The sequence below is a fragment of the Diplotaxodon limnothrissa genome, linkage group LG7 (assembly GCF_057381915.1).
Source record: "Diplotaxodon limnothrissa isolate DT_005_m linkage group LG7, D_limnothrissa_male_GT1.1, whole genome shotgun sequence".
NCBI classification, from domain to species: domain Eukaryota; kingdom Metazoa; phylum Chordata; class Actinopteri; order Cichliformes; family Cichlidae; genus Diplotaxodon; species Diplotaxodon limnothrissa.
The window spans coordinates 26,408,387-26,422,890 of record NC_140602.1 but is presented as its reverse complement, the minus strand read 5'-3'; the positions used below and the strand labels follow the sequence as shown (position 1 = coordinate 26,422,890).

General features: G+C 39.9%; 2 protein-coding genes across 2 annotated transcripts in view; both read right to left on the bottom strand.

The window, feature by feature from the left end:
• Window positions 1–3,095: 3,095 nt before the first annotated feature.
• Window positions 3,096–8,820, bottom strand: gpr37a (G protein-coupled receptor 37a). The gene is made up of 2 exons (XM_085357791.1): window positions 7,915–8,820; window positions 3,096–3,941 (listed from the first exon to the last, which is right to left on the bottom strand). Exons 1-2 carry the CDS (start codon window positions 8,818–8,820, stop codon window positions 3,096–3,098), a joined length of 1,752 nt encoding a protein of 583 aa, XP_085213917.1.
• A 3,428-nt stretch (window positions 8,821–12,248) lies between these two features.
• Window positions 12,249–14,504, bottom strand: part of pot1 (protection of telomeres 1 homolog) — a 52,743-nt gene continuing 50,487 nt past the window's right edge. Inside the window, exons 17-20 of the mRNA XM_085359485.1 lie at window positions 14,411–14,493; window positions 13,532–13,626; window positions 13,071–13,176; window positions 12,249–12,378 (exon numbers count right to left, since the gene is read on the bottom strand). Coding sequence (XP_085215611.1) covers window positions 12,260–12,378; window positions 13,071–13,176; window positions 13,532–13,626; window positions 14,411–14,493 — 403 coding nt within the window. The 3' untranslated portion in view covers window positions 12,249–12,259. The remainder of the gene's footprint in view (window positions 12,379–13,070; window positions 13,177–13,531; window positions 13,627–14,410; window positions 14,494–14,504) is intronic.

The window sequence follows — 14,504 nt, the reverse complement described above, 5'->3', positions numbered from 1 at the left end:
ATCTGCAAGATGAGATTAATTTCTCAGTAGTGAATTTTGGTACAAATTTTTTTAACTCATCAAAAGAAACATCAAATCCAAAGGAGTATGCTACAGCCAACCTCAACTTTGTGAAACAAAAATCATGTTTGAAAAATGTTACCATGTGGAGAAAGCATTTATTCAGTAACATTATTTCTGAAGACTGCAGAAATTTAAATGGAGCAGTTCAGTAATAAGTGAGGGCTTATAGAAACACTGTACTCTTATATGTACTCTTACAGAAACATTACCTGTTTTTTTAAAGGGCTTTGTGTTTGATCACAGCTCAGGACTAGGGCTGGGTATCGTCACTGATTTCTAGAATCGATTCAATTCCGATTCACAAGGTCCCGAATCGATTCGATCCATGATTCGATCCAGTTCAATTCAATTCGATTTGAATTGGGGAAATTTTGCCTCAGAGAGTCAGAAATATTATAATTCAGATCATACATCAGTACATTTCCATATTTTTATATCTATAAAAAGAAAGCTGAGACTTTATCAAAGGTGTGAGCATCACAGCAGATGCCTTTGTGTCAAAGTAGCTGAAGATAAAACACAGAAAAACATGAAGGCGACTTTCTTGGCCTGGGATTTTATAAAAATATTCTGCAGTACATCAAAAACGAAAGAAAACCATTAATCAACATATGAACATTACCTGATGCTGCTGAAGTGAAGCAGAGCAAAGTTACAGAGGTTTGATTAGAGACACAGCTAAGCGTTTTGCAATTTTGCATAATTTTAAAAAGTTTAAATTTGTTCAGAAGCCTGTTGAACAGCAGAAATGAGGCTTTGTTTTTGGAAGTAAGTAAAAGGAAAAATAACAGTGTCTGACAGCGCTGTAAACAACGGTAGACTTGTGCATAATAGGCAAGCGAATAATGCAGAAAACAGATTTTTAGACGGGAAACTGTTCTTGAAGTACACTGAGAGAGAGAGAGAGAGCTGTGCATGAAGTGGGATTTTATCGTGGTGGAAGCAAAACAGCAAAAGTCAGAGGGAATTCATGACGATGTTTATGTGAAGCGCAGTTTGGAGCTTCTTTTGCTGCTGGTTCGGTCAATATTGTTTGGAGAGAGATCAAACTAACAGCTTTACAATCAGCGCAAAAAGGGCGTAAACACAAAGCATGGACCCGCCGAAACATCAGAATCAGCGAGCTGTCGGCTTTCAGCCCTGACTGTCCGTGCCGTCGGGTGAGAAAGGCGACATCTCACTGATTCTGATCCGTCAGCGCTTTGTTTTTACGTCTTTGTGCAGAATCTGTGTTCCTGCTCTCATTTACTGTTTTAGCTGTTTGGTGGTTGTTGAAATCTTGTGAGGTTTCACCTGAGATTCTGGCATTTCTCAGGTGAAATTTATTTCGGCCAAAATAAATTTATATTAAAAAATCGATTCAGGATTTTAATGAATCGATATCACGTTATCCAAGCCAGAATCGATTTTAATTGATAAATCGATAATCAAAACCTACCCTACTTGGGACCACACTGAAGTGACTATGTGGAAATTTGCTGCACAAAAAAGACAATATCATATTCAAACCATACTCCAAAGATATGTATTTTTTTCTTTTATTAATGTGATATTTCATTTTGTAAAAAACAACAACCCCAAAACAAAACAAAACAATAAAAACTAAAAATTGAATGTTGCATGAATTTCATGGAAAATGCTTTTTAATGAAATCTTTATTTATACTAAATTATAATTTGGTTACAGTTTCTTAAAAGGACCGTTTGGAGAAAGGGAACTGACTACTATATAAATTTACTTCAAATTCAATTGAGTTTTATTTGTGTGGCATCAAATTACAACAGTGGTTGCCTCAAGGCACTGTATATTGTAAGGTAGAAACCTACAATAATATAAATACAATCTTAAAATCTTTGAAAGGTTAGTGGCCAATTAGGGGTTGCAGAGGGGCTCCAGCCTATCCCAGCTGCTAGAGGATAAGAAGTGGGGTATACTGTGGACAGGTCACCAGTGTGTCAAAGGGCCAACAGACATGAAGTCTATTTCAATGTAAATTTCTTTAAAAAAAATAATTATATACTTTTCTATAATTAACTACAATTTTTGACAGAAAGAGAAAAAAAACAGTTGTGACTGACTATATTTAAAACATCTAGGTACTGCACTAACTGTTACTAATGTCTGTACCACAGAAGGAAATGCTGGTGGAGCTAAAACAACTGCATATTTACGTGAAAACATTTCTGCACAACCACGGGTAAAATTCGCTCCTCTGGCTTTGAAAGTTAAACTGTGCGGAGGAGAATTACAAAAGTATCTGTAAACAAATTGAATTACGGTACAAACTCTCGTGACATCAGAAATGTACCAACCATGTCTTGTTTCAGATTTTGTAAACAGTGACAAAAAGTAGTTTACAACTGATCTCAGATTCAGTAAAAATACCAGTGAGTTCATTAAAAATGCTGAGGTTTTTGCCAGTGGCTAATACTGTTCATTCAAATATAGAAAATCTTTTAACAGTTAATAGATAGAGAGCAGGTTCATTCGGTGAGTCAGTAAACATAAGCGTGTTCAAGAGTTTGGGGTGTTTTAAAAACAAACAAACAAAAAACTATCTGCTGATCCCATCAGATGAAGCTCAGTCTCAGGGTCTGTGTCCACAGGAGCCAAACATTCCTTTCACTGCAGCCATTCCAGCCCTGCCGTACATCGGGTTGTTTTAGACAATTCAGGGCGTTTGGTGTAACACCTCTCATAATGGAACAAACTGTAACTAACTACTTAATATATAGAATGTTCATTTTATATATAGTTGTATGTCCTTTGAATTATCTCAGATATTTTAGAAACAAGTTTTTGCTAAGCTTTTGAATTGAATGTTTGTTTGGGTTTAAAATTGGGGAGACAAGGTGTCTCACTCAGGTGTAGCTCCACTCTTAGACACTGTAGGAGAGAGCGCTTGTCAATAATCTATCATATCATCGCATCGTACTTCCCCTCTCAAGCGTCGAGTGCTGGAAAGCAGGGTCAACCCTTGCGTGCAAAATCATAGCTATGGATTGGTACAATGGCAATGTTGATTATTGACCTCAGTAGTTTGTCCCCACAGCAGAGTAGGTGGCAGAGGTGGATGCTTCCCTGCGGGTGGTATTGAATGGCGACAGCTCAAGCTCGGTGGTGGTGCACTCATTGTCAATGTTGCTAGTGGCAGTGGTGGGGGAGTGGGGCGGGCCACATTCGTCGCAGCAGCAGCAACAGCAGTCCAAGAAGGCTCTGGCAAATGGCTGGCATAGACAAAACAGCAAAACGGGCGTCACAGCCGATTTGCAAAAGAGCATCATCTGGCTGACAAGGTGCAGAATGTCCAGGGCTCTCCTGGGAATGGTGGCCGCCATATACACATTAATGATGTTGCAGATGTTCTCTGGAATGATGCAGAACCCATAGAGGATGGCCAAAGCTACCACGGCACAGTTCATCTGGCTTTCCAGCTGAAGCTGCTTCTTGCCCCCACGGACACAGGCCCACTCGGCGTTGCGGATCTTGCGGGCAGTCGCTAGTGAGCTGCAGATGGTGAACAGCGTTGGCAGGCAGAAAAAGCAGCCAAAGTACCACCAGAGGCGTGCACTGTTGTAGGTGAGCCCCAAGACATAGAGTGTGTCCGGGAGGTCTGTTGAGATGCGAACTACACAACGTTCACATGGTGTCACATCAGGTGGCTCGTCGTCCTCTGTGACCAGCTGTCTGATCAGCAGCTCAGGCAACGCCAGCAGCAAAGCGCCCACCCAGATGACCGCCAGCTTTGCAGTGGTAGATGCCCAGTTCTCGATCATCTCATAATAGATCTGCACGTTGGTGGCTGCCCGGAAACGATCAATGCACAGAGCACACAGTGTGAAGGTTGTGATCCCAAGAGAAACCACCTGGGAGAAAGGCTAGAATCAGGTTAAAAGTTAAAAGTACAATTTCATAACTGTAACAATTATGTGAAGTAAAGTAAAAATAAAAAGTACTTTAGACCAGAATTTGTCTCTAACAATGTTAGCATTAAATTCAAATAAATCTAAAAAAAAATTAACCATGATAATATATCAGAAATGTGTCTTAAAAAATTGTATATATATTTTTTGTATGCATAAATTGTGTGTATTTTTTATGTATAGATGGACAGTTTGCATCATTTTCACATTTGTACTAAATACAATATTCCATAGTCACATTTTTTAGTTACACTCAAATTAGATAATTAGTTTTGAAACAGTTTCAGCTAACCAGACTATTTATGAGTTCTTGGTGCTAATGAAGCCTCCAAACACTTGTTTTTATACTCCAATGTTTTCAGCTTTTATACAGGAAGCCTGGCTACAGAACCTGAACACAGAACTGTCAGCAGAGTTTTGGGAAAAAGCAATTTATACATTTATTTGACCACTTTGTATTGTGGGCGTGTGTCAAGGGCAAGAGGCAGGATGGATAATCAGAAACTGTGTGTCTTACCTGTTGGCTGGTGCGAGTGGTATCCCAAATTGCTCATTCTTAACTTGTAACAAACGTGACACAAGAGCAGTCAATCATTAGTCTCCGCCTCTCCCCCATGATATACACCCACAATGCAAAATCAGGGTCAAAACTGTCATATTGAAAAAAAATTAGATATAATCAATTTAGACTTTAAAAAAGGTCTTCATAAAAAAACTAATTTTATGTTGGCCTGTTCCAAACTGGATAAATCAATTAAAGATCTAAAATCAGACTCGGCAGAGTTTTTAGGTGTGTCACACCCACTGTTGCAATGTTTTTATTTACAGTGTTCACTTTGATCAGGCTGTTCACTTTTCAGCTTTTCAGTTATCTAGCTTTTGGCAGGACCTCCTGATAAAGGATTGGCTGATTGGCTGATCAGCTCCAGCTGCCCTGCCAGCCTCTCTGGCGCCATCCCTCCTCTGCAGTGGAGCCGCATACCACACCTCGCTACATTAGGTGACAATAAGGCGAGGTGATGACGTCAATAAACTCATGTAGGTCACTGCCTCAGACAAAAAGCTTCCACTGCTAAGAAGCTTAAACACAATAAATAAGACCTTTTGTCTCCAGATGTCACATTAAAACCCTTTCAGTTGTCACAAGCTGCAGACATGATAACTTGCTATGGGAATTTAGGTAAGCACCAATTGAACAACAACTGTCAGTGTCTCAAAGGCAAAGGTATGATGTCTTTTGTAATAGAGTCAGTAGAAGAGATGATATTCAGATAAAAAATGTTTTTTTAAATAAAATAAAATTAAAATTAAATGAATACATTTGTGAGAATAAATGCTTTTAAAAGTGAGTCAGTCCCTGAAGAGTCATGGTATAAAGGTCCAACTTTAAAGCAGAAATGTTTTTTTATAAAAAACAGTTTGACTGAAAGGAATTTTTTCCCTCTGTATCATGGGTACATTTCATTTATTACCCATCTGGATACTGGTTTTAGGGGTATCCAGAAACAGGCAGCTGTAGCTGATGAGTGTCAGCTAAACCTCATCTCTTTTATGTACAGCCTATTGTCCCTAACCTTTCTTATGAATTCATTAATATGTAGGGAAACAGAAGAAGTTATGAAAACGTTCTGATTGCCCCAGGGTTTTGGACCTGGGGTTTTCTGTTATAGTCTTTGAATTTTTGTCATTATTTAACGTTCTGTTGGCTCTCAATTTGATCCATGTTGTTTTTTTTTGTTTGCCACAATATGAAGCATCGTAGACCACGGGTCGTGGTTCGATCCGTAGTTCTTTCAGTCCTCATGTTAAACTATCCTTGTAGAATATGTAGCAAAAAGTGCTCCTTTGAATGGATGGATAAAGCATATTGTAGCGCTTTGAGTACTCAGGTGGAGTAGCAAAGTGCAGCCTATTTACCGTTTAGTTCTTTGTGTCAGTTTCTGGTTATTTCCATGTGTACCCCTTCCTATTTATTGTTTTGTACAGTTTATATCTTTTTTTAAGCCTGGATTATACTCTGTTGCGGACACAGGGACCTCACACCCCAACAACCGAGTAGATATTACTGTTAAGCAGGTTTTAAGCCTGGATTATACTCATTTATTGGAGACCTGATGTTCACATAGTTAATGCATTGGACAACTCATGAGGTCACAAAAAGAGGCAGGCATGCAGACCCCCACACTAACTGTCTGATCACAAAATTTACGTCACAGGATCACAGAAAGTATAGACTCCTCCATCATGAACCGCTATGTCAAGTCTTTGTGTTTGAGGCTGCCATCTGTTTAGTCACTTTCTATTTTTACTTTAGCAGTCTTTTGTCATCTGTGCTTCGTCGTCTAGTTTTAGCAGTGGTTCTCCACCTGCCCCCTACTTGCCTCAATCATTGTCTCTTATATTTATTGTCTCAGTCTCTCTTTGTCCTTTGTTCCACTTGTTGTGTTTTCCATAGCATTTCCCAATTTAGTAATTATTCCTTCTGACTCCTGGGTGTTGGCTTTTGCTTTGAACCGTCTATCGCACATTCATTAAAAAGGCTCACTTTAGTAACCTTCATCTCTTGCTTACAGCATTTGGGTCAGCAAAACTACAACCAGTTTCCAGGCAGGAAATGACAGTCTTGTGTACTTGGTATTGAGTTTTACTTCTCCTGTCTCGTTGATATTAATTTGTTCCGTTCTGTGTTCCTTGCTGTCCCAGTCTCATCTGCATTTATTCTTGTGACTTCTCATCTTCATCTGTGTAGTTCTCCTGTTCTCCTCCATGTAAGTTAAGCCTTGTTGCCCATGTAGTTGTGTTTTCCTATTTTACTATGGTAACCATTGCTCTCTGTGGCTCATGTTGTTTGCTTCCTCTGCCTTGTTATGTCTATAGCTTCCACCCGTGTGTCCAGCCTGTTGCCTCTCCTCTTGATATCCAGTGTGTACTTATTATCTCTGTCTTCTGCTGTCCTTTGTCATTGTCCTACCATAGTTGTGTGCTCCTTGCTACATGTTTTCACTATTATGTACCTGTAGTTTTCCCTAGAATGTATATTCCTGGCTCCACTTGATTTAGTATTTTGTCTTTGGATGAAACTCCAGCACTAAAGCTGTTCTTGAGTTCATGTGTGGCCTCCATAACATGCAGTGGCACATATGTAGAGTAATTTTTTAATGTGATATTATATTCGATTGAGCATGTTGGGTTTGACCAGAAATGTAATTTTATTTCTCCTGAAATTATGCAGTGGGTTAAGATGAAACTCTACACACACAGTGTGGGTTTCCAAGAGGAACATTTCATGTCAACTATCATATATACGATGTTTAGTACATTTTTAACATGACATTATTACATCCCTTTAAGTTTTTCAATTTGAGCAGAGTTGACCTTTAATTTTGAAATAAAATTTAGCACAGATGTAGAGTAGATGAGCCTGTGGAGAAATGTATTGAAAGTTTCATGTCAACTATGAAGAGCCACTTTTGATTAATGTTTTGAACACGTGTTGAAGTTGAGAATAATGTTCTTTTAACATGTCAGGAATTATGCACCTGGCTGAGAAGGAACTCTGTACAGATATATTGTGGATGCAGGTCACATTTCAAGAAATCATGAATGAAAAAGCTCATTACCAGCAAAATTGAAAAGAAGATAAAATGAAACTTGGGGATTAGGGGGAAAAGGTCCTGGACCTGGTCCTGGAATAAAAACTGATATATGGACTGACTCACTTTTGAAGCCAGTCTCAGGTAGTCATTGGAGGATTTATTGTGTATTGAGGAGGAGAACGAAGGAGAGCGCTTTGTGTAGATGCGCAAAACAATTTAGAGGTTCACTTGACCGCGATGGTCTCACCTGTAAGATGAACTCGGCTACAATTATATCTGCTGCACCATGAGGGACTACCAAACCATCACTACCCCACCACCCTGCCTCTCACCTCCAGATAGGGGATAATCCTGCATGAGAACTCTCCCAGCAGCCATTTCTTGGTGAGCTCATGAAACACCACAAGCGGCAAGCAGAAGAAGATGATGACGAAATCCCAGAGCGCGAGGCTGGCTAGCAACGAGTTGGAGATGCTCCTCATGTAGTAGTTGTGACATACAATACACATGATCGACACGTTCCCAATGATGCCCACTGTAAAGATGAGGGCGGCGGTTATCAGTACAGCGTAGGCTCCGTACGACTCCGCGGTTACCGGGTAGAATGGATTCTTTACCTGCTTGCGTCTGGTTCGCGTGTTCACCGGAACGAGCCGCGTGGTGTCGGGAAAGTCCGGGAGAGAGTACTCGTCCTCATAGTCACTTGTATTGAGTCTGAAGGGGGGGTCGGCTTCTAGCTCCTGCGCCATGGCCACAGGTAGCGGTTCGCTGTGCGTCGCCCTGCCGGATACGGCAACCCGCCTTTGCCTTCGTGTGCGTCCACTCATCCTGCGCGTGCAGTTGTGTCCATGCTGGGTTTGTTTAGACACTTCATTGCTCGGCTCATCTTTATCATTTTCTTTCGTGCCTAAAACTAAAACTTCTGGTAAAAATGACCGAGTTCCACTTTGGGCATCACCTTCACGCAGAGAGCGCCTGGTGATCTTTTTCTCTGGCAGCTCAGACGACGAGGAGTTTAGAGGAACCAGCCATGAGGCTTCTGCACTCGTACTGCGTGTCCCCCCACGGTCCTCCTGGCTGACTGTGCGCCATCTCCGGCTGTGCACATTCCTTTCAACGGTGGCGGATTTATTATAAGGACTAAACGTCGTCTTTGTTTTGTCCCAGTGAAGTTGACAAACGACGGCCTCGCTGCACAGCCACAAACACAGGAGACTCAGGGCTGCACACATCCTCATGGCTCTGGCTAAACCGCAAAATGAAACCGTGTGATCGATTGATCCATCTCTGGGTTTTGATAGTTTTTAAACTCAAATCTGCCGCCAAACCGTCAACTTTCTTTCATTTTTGTGTACACAGAGCTTCCTCGAAGTCTTTGGCCGTTTAAGAGTGCTGCACCTTTCACGTTCGGGTGCGTCCCAGTGCGTCTCCAGTCCGGAGGCATCACCGGTGAGAAAAAAAAATCTAATCGGAAAAGTTTTTAAACTGGGCTGAAAACTGTGAACTAAATAAGTAAATCCTCAGCGTCAGGAATTGGGTGTTGGGATGGAGAATTCCTGAGTAGGTCCACAGTACGTTTCTGCACGCGTGGCAGGTCCGGAGCGCCCGGGGACCGGAGTGGAGCACCGACGAATGCGAGACACGACCAAGCTCGATGTGACAGAGCGTCTAAGAAGAGGAGGAGGGAGGGGGACTAGGGCCGGGGGTGGTGGTTGTTATCGTCTCTTTAACCTGCTATTAAATCCCACCGGATACTACATTAAACCGTCCAATATTCTAAACGTGCTTTGGTACCGATGTGTATCGTCAGAAAAATGATGTTTATGGTTGCTCCAGAATTTGGAAACATGTTTATTTCATTTATATTTTTGTACTTAAGAGTTCATGTGAAAGGTTTTCAGGCACTAAAGGGGAGCATACGAAAAACAACAACAACAACACATATAAGTTGAAACTTCCTTTAAAAGAAATGTGTTGTTGTTGTTTTACTCTTGTGTGCCATCAGATAGAAAATTTGGGTATTAAATAGTGCACTAGTACTGACCTGTACTATTCAAACTTAAACAGGATTTAAAGGTGCACATGATGCAGACATGAATTGAGCCTAGTGTAAAGGAGAGTGTGTGGTCCTCCTTGGGCTCTCGTGCTCTGAGGGGCCTCGGGATGTCTGGGGCCCGGATCTCCTCCATGCCTGCTTCATGTCCTGGGGGCAGGGCTATGGCTCCACACACCTACTATTAGACACTTAGGTGGAGAAACCTTATAAATACCACACACACACACACACACACACACACACACACACACACACACACACACACACAAGTGTACAAACAGGTACTCACAGACACGTCTTGGTTGGCTGCTGCCTCTAAACATATCGTGCTAATGTGCTGCTCAGTAAGATTCAGTATTTATTATTTACTGTTATTTATGCTTATGTTGGTTGTTACTGTGATTTCCCTGCTGTGTTTTCGTTTTGCTTGTTTGTTTTTTTAGCAGGTGGTGGAGCAGATTTTCAGTGTCTTTTCTCTCTCTATCCCTCTTCTCCATTTTTCTTTCCCTCTCTTTCTGTTAACTCTCTTCCCAACTTCTCTTTTCTTCTTATTTCTCTTTCCCACCCCCGTTCTGATTGTAATAACTTAAAATAAAAAATAAAGATAAAAAAAAACTATGACAATCAAGTGGGCCAGTATAGCAATAGGTCCACTTGGAAAAGTAAATCTGTTTGGCATTTTTCTTGGGCTTTAAACAATAATTCGGATTGCTACATGCAGACAGGAGAGGCAATAAACAACAACAACAAAACACAAAAAACCCCAAAACCCCCCTAAAACCTCCACAACAGTGTAAGAGACTGATAGAGGAACTGTTTTCTGTATAACTTTACGTCATTACTGCTGAAAGGGCGTCTATCCTACAATAATAGGGTATCCTTAGAGTTTTTGTTAAATAAACAATGCCACAGTGGCATGGCATGTTTTGTTGTTCATTTAAAGTGGTATTTACCTCATTTTAAGACCTGCAAAGGACCATATTATTTTTGATTATGTCTTGATAGATTAAACCTTGCAAATGAAAGAGTGTACTTTCTTTTTTTAAAACCACGATTGCAAGTGTTAAGGGCATTCACACTTAATGCTTAATTGGGGGACGAGATCACATCACGAATATACTCAGTAGACCAGCAGACGGTGCTGCAAACCCACAGATAAATGCTGAAAGGTGTTTGGAGGAATGGAGAGTGAGACTGCATCCATAAAGAGCAAATATTGCTGCTCAGCGTTTTAGGACACTAGAATGTGATGCCATACATTATTCCAAAGATAAATTAAAAGCTTAACCTGCAAATACATTTCATGTTAGCATTTGTTAAAATGGCAACAATAAATATAGACTTAACAGTCAGTTGCTGCTTGGAAACCTTTTCATGGCACATTTACTTCAGATTTATGTGCTGTGGTTCTCCCTCTCTCTGAATGTATGTACGTACGTATGTAGAGAATTATAGCATTTTGACTGACAAATGACTTTTTTTTTTGGCGAATAACAGATAGATTTAAGAAATATACAGTAAACCATCCTAATACATTGATACTAGGTATGTCATTTCTTTCCTGTTTGTATGATATAAAAACCAGGAGCAAAGTGTTGTCTTTGTCCTGTGCAGAGCAATTAGCAAAAGAAAAATATCTCCTGAAAAAAGATTTTGTAAAAAACGATTTTGACAATCCAGCTCCAGACAGAATTCTCAGATTTGGAAGGATGCGTTCAGAGCAATCGTGGAGTTAAAGTTGCCACAAGATATAATAAGTATGCAGGGAGAAATATTAATGTGGTAACCATGATCTCATAACATTAGACATCCTAGCTTCAAGCATTTGGTAAAAGTGGGAAACACACTGAGTTCAGGTCATGGAGTGGTGTCATGGAATTCAGGATAAGAATCTTCAGGAAAGACTGAGGCCAAATTTGAACAGTCTTTAGCCCTGCATGAAAAATCTAAGCCCCTTCATTCAGTTAAAATGTGTAAGAGTACTCTGGACCTCAGTGTGGGGCAAAGGTTCATATTCAAATCGGGCAACTCTAAGCACATACCCAAGATAACAAAGGAATAGCTTCAGGATGGCACAGATTTGGACAGACTCAGAACCCGATTTAAAATCTCTGGAGAGATCTGAAAATCTATCCAACCTTATGGGAGAAACTGGCCATAGTCAAAAAGACTTGAACCTTGTAATTGCTGCCAAAAGTACTTAAACTATTGAGCAAAGGCTGTGAATACTCACGTAATAAATGTGCAAGAATTACAAGCAAACCTTTTTCATGCTGTCATCATTGTGTATAAAATGTTGAACTGAAAAATGAATTTACTCCATTTTTGAAATAAGGGTGTAAAAGTCACAAAATGTGGAACAAGTGAAATGCTGTGAATACTTACTGGATACACTGTAATTAAAAAAAAAAAATCACCTTTTATTTTGAAAAGTCATCAAAAGTTTACCCAGGCAGCACAGGAAATGGCAAGAAAATGCAGTTGGTATTTTATTCAGTTTTTAACTTTATTTACACAATAAATAGAAATGTAAAGAAATAAAGCAACAACAGACAGAATCAGAATCCTCTGATCAGAATTTTATCTGAATCTTTCCCACAGGTGGTGCAGATGGTGTCAGATCATTCAGATGAGGGTTTCACAACAGTCGTGTGACAGACCTGATAGCAGGTCTTAGTCTGTCCATCGTCGTCCTCTGCTTGATATGCCATCAAACATAAATCAAGCCATGGGTGCTGACCTGAGGACGAACAGGCAGACATGACAAAGCATCCAGCAACACAAACCTGCGGCTGACATTAAGCCTGCTGCTGCTTCTGGTTTTGCAAAGCTGCAGGAAGTTTTTTTTGTATATTGTTATATATAGATATATATATTGTTCACATACTGTTTTGTGCAATGTTTTGTTTCCCCAAATCTCTACCACAGAGCTGTAAAGTTAGACATATTAAAAAGCCAAATTAATGCCTTTGAAGCTTTCAGTATGTCATGTCTGATTCTATGTTTTGGTCCAGTTCATTACACAATTTAGATCTAAAGTTATTATGTTTCCGTAACTAAAACTGAAGAATTATTCTAATGATTTGACCATGCACACTGTATGAAAGATGGACATGAGTCATGTCACATTTTTATGAGTGTTTTCCAATTTCCATCTTTCTGTTTTCAAACTGGACTTCCAAAAAGCATGAAAGAAGCAACTGCAATGAAAAACACAGAAGCTTTTTTTTCTGACGTCAGAGATCCAGGTAGCTGAGAGGCACTGGAGATTTCTATACAGCCAGACCTTTTTTTTAATATGACCAGAGGAGCTGGGACCTATTGGCCTTTTTAAAAAAAAAACATGCAGGTTTAAGGCACACATCCTCAACTTTTCTGACCAAGAAGCTATGTCAATTTTTTATGTACTGTGTATGGGTTTGACAGACATACCCACGTTGCCACCTGGTGGACAGAGAGAGTCCATGATTTGGCAGATGCTGTTCTGAGCTTCCTGATTGGCTGAAGCATCCTCTGCAGACACACCAAAGAATGATTCCTGGTGAAAAAAGAGAGTAAAACTCACAACTAGCATTTACATCTACAAAGCTCACAGACATTATAAACAAAAGTTACTTTCAGTTATCCTCTTATTTATATCTTGCTGTAAGAAGCAAATTAATGTTTCTACTTTACCCACATTCTTGGTTAGACAAGAGCTTTTAAAAATTCAGAATTTGATTTGTTGACATCCAAAACACCAAAATATATGAATTTTGGACCTGACTTCTTTAGGGCAAAAAACTCAATCAGCGCAAAATTTTACAAGACAACAGTGAAATATATAATAAATCCAGATGTTCTCCCTTTGTCTAATCCCATCTGACACCAAACAACAGGAATGTGAAACTCACAGCGTGTCTCCACAGGAAGACATCCAGCGTGTCGGTGGCATCCTGCAGCTCCAGTTTCATTAGCAGGATGAACTGCAGCGGCTGAATGCCGAGAGCTGCAGGCCAAATAAGCAGAAACATCGCCTGATTTATTTCAGAAGTTCAAATTGACCTGGATAGAGATCAGCCAGGAATTTCTACAACTCAGTGAGGAAACTTAAGTGAGAAAAAGACACAAACACAGGAATAGTGCGGTTTCTAATATAATAACTTTTGAATCTGTTCTTGATGCATTCAAGGTCAACACCTAATTAAAGTTATGATATCCTAAAAAACAGGGCTGCACCCTAATGTCAATTTTAAAAAATTTTTTATTGAGACCAAAAAATGCATAAGAAATTTCCCAAAGATGCCATTTTTAAATGTCTTGTTTTGTCTAACCAACACTCTAAACACAAAGATACTCAAATGTGCCAATGTCCACAGAGGAAAAAGTGCAGCCTGAGAAGTCTTAGCTGACATTTGACAATCGACGAGTTTGTTTTGCCACAATAGTCACATTAATGTCTCCACATTATTCACTTCGTTCTTTGTTGCGCTGCTTGGAACTTGGAAGTTGAAATATGATTTTGGCTTCAGTTATGAAAAAGTTGTAAAAAAAAACACAAGATAGTCGGGAGAAAAAATGATTACTTTTTCATATTCATTTTTACTACAAAGCCCGCTTTCATCTCACGTTTTAAAATAAAGCCCTTCCCACAAAAACCAAACCCACAGGTCCCTACGAACATGAAGCATTGGCAATTTTGTGTTATCTGTTTGTTTTAATTGCTTTCAGCTCTTCTCCACCACCAGTATTTACTCCAACAGTCTGATGATTCAAACAAATCTCTGTCTCACCTTCAGCGATAATTTTCTCATCTATCATCTCAACTCCTTCCCAACTCTGCTCCCTCACTGCAGCCTTGGAACACCGCTTACAGCTGGAACACAC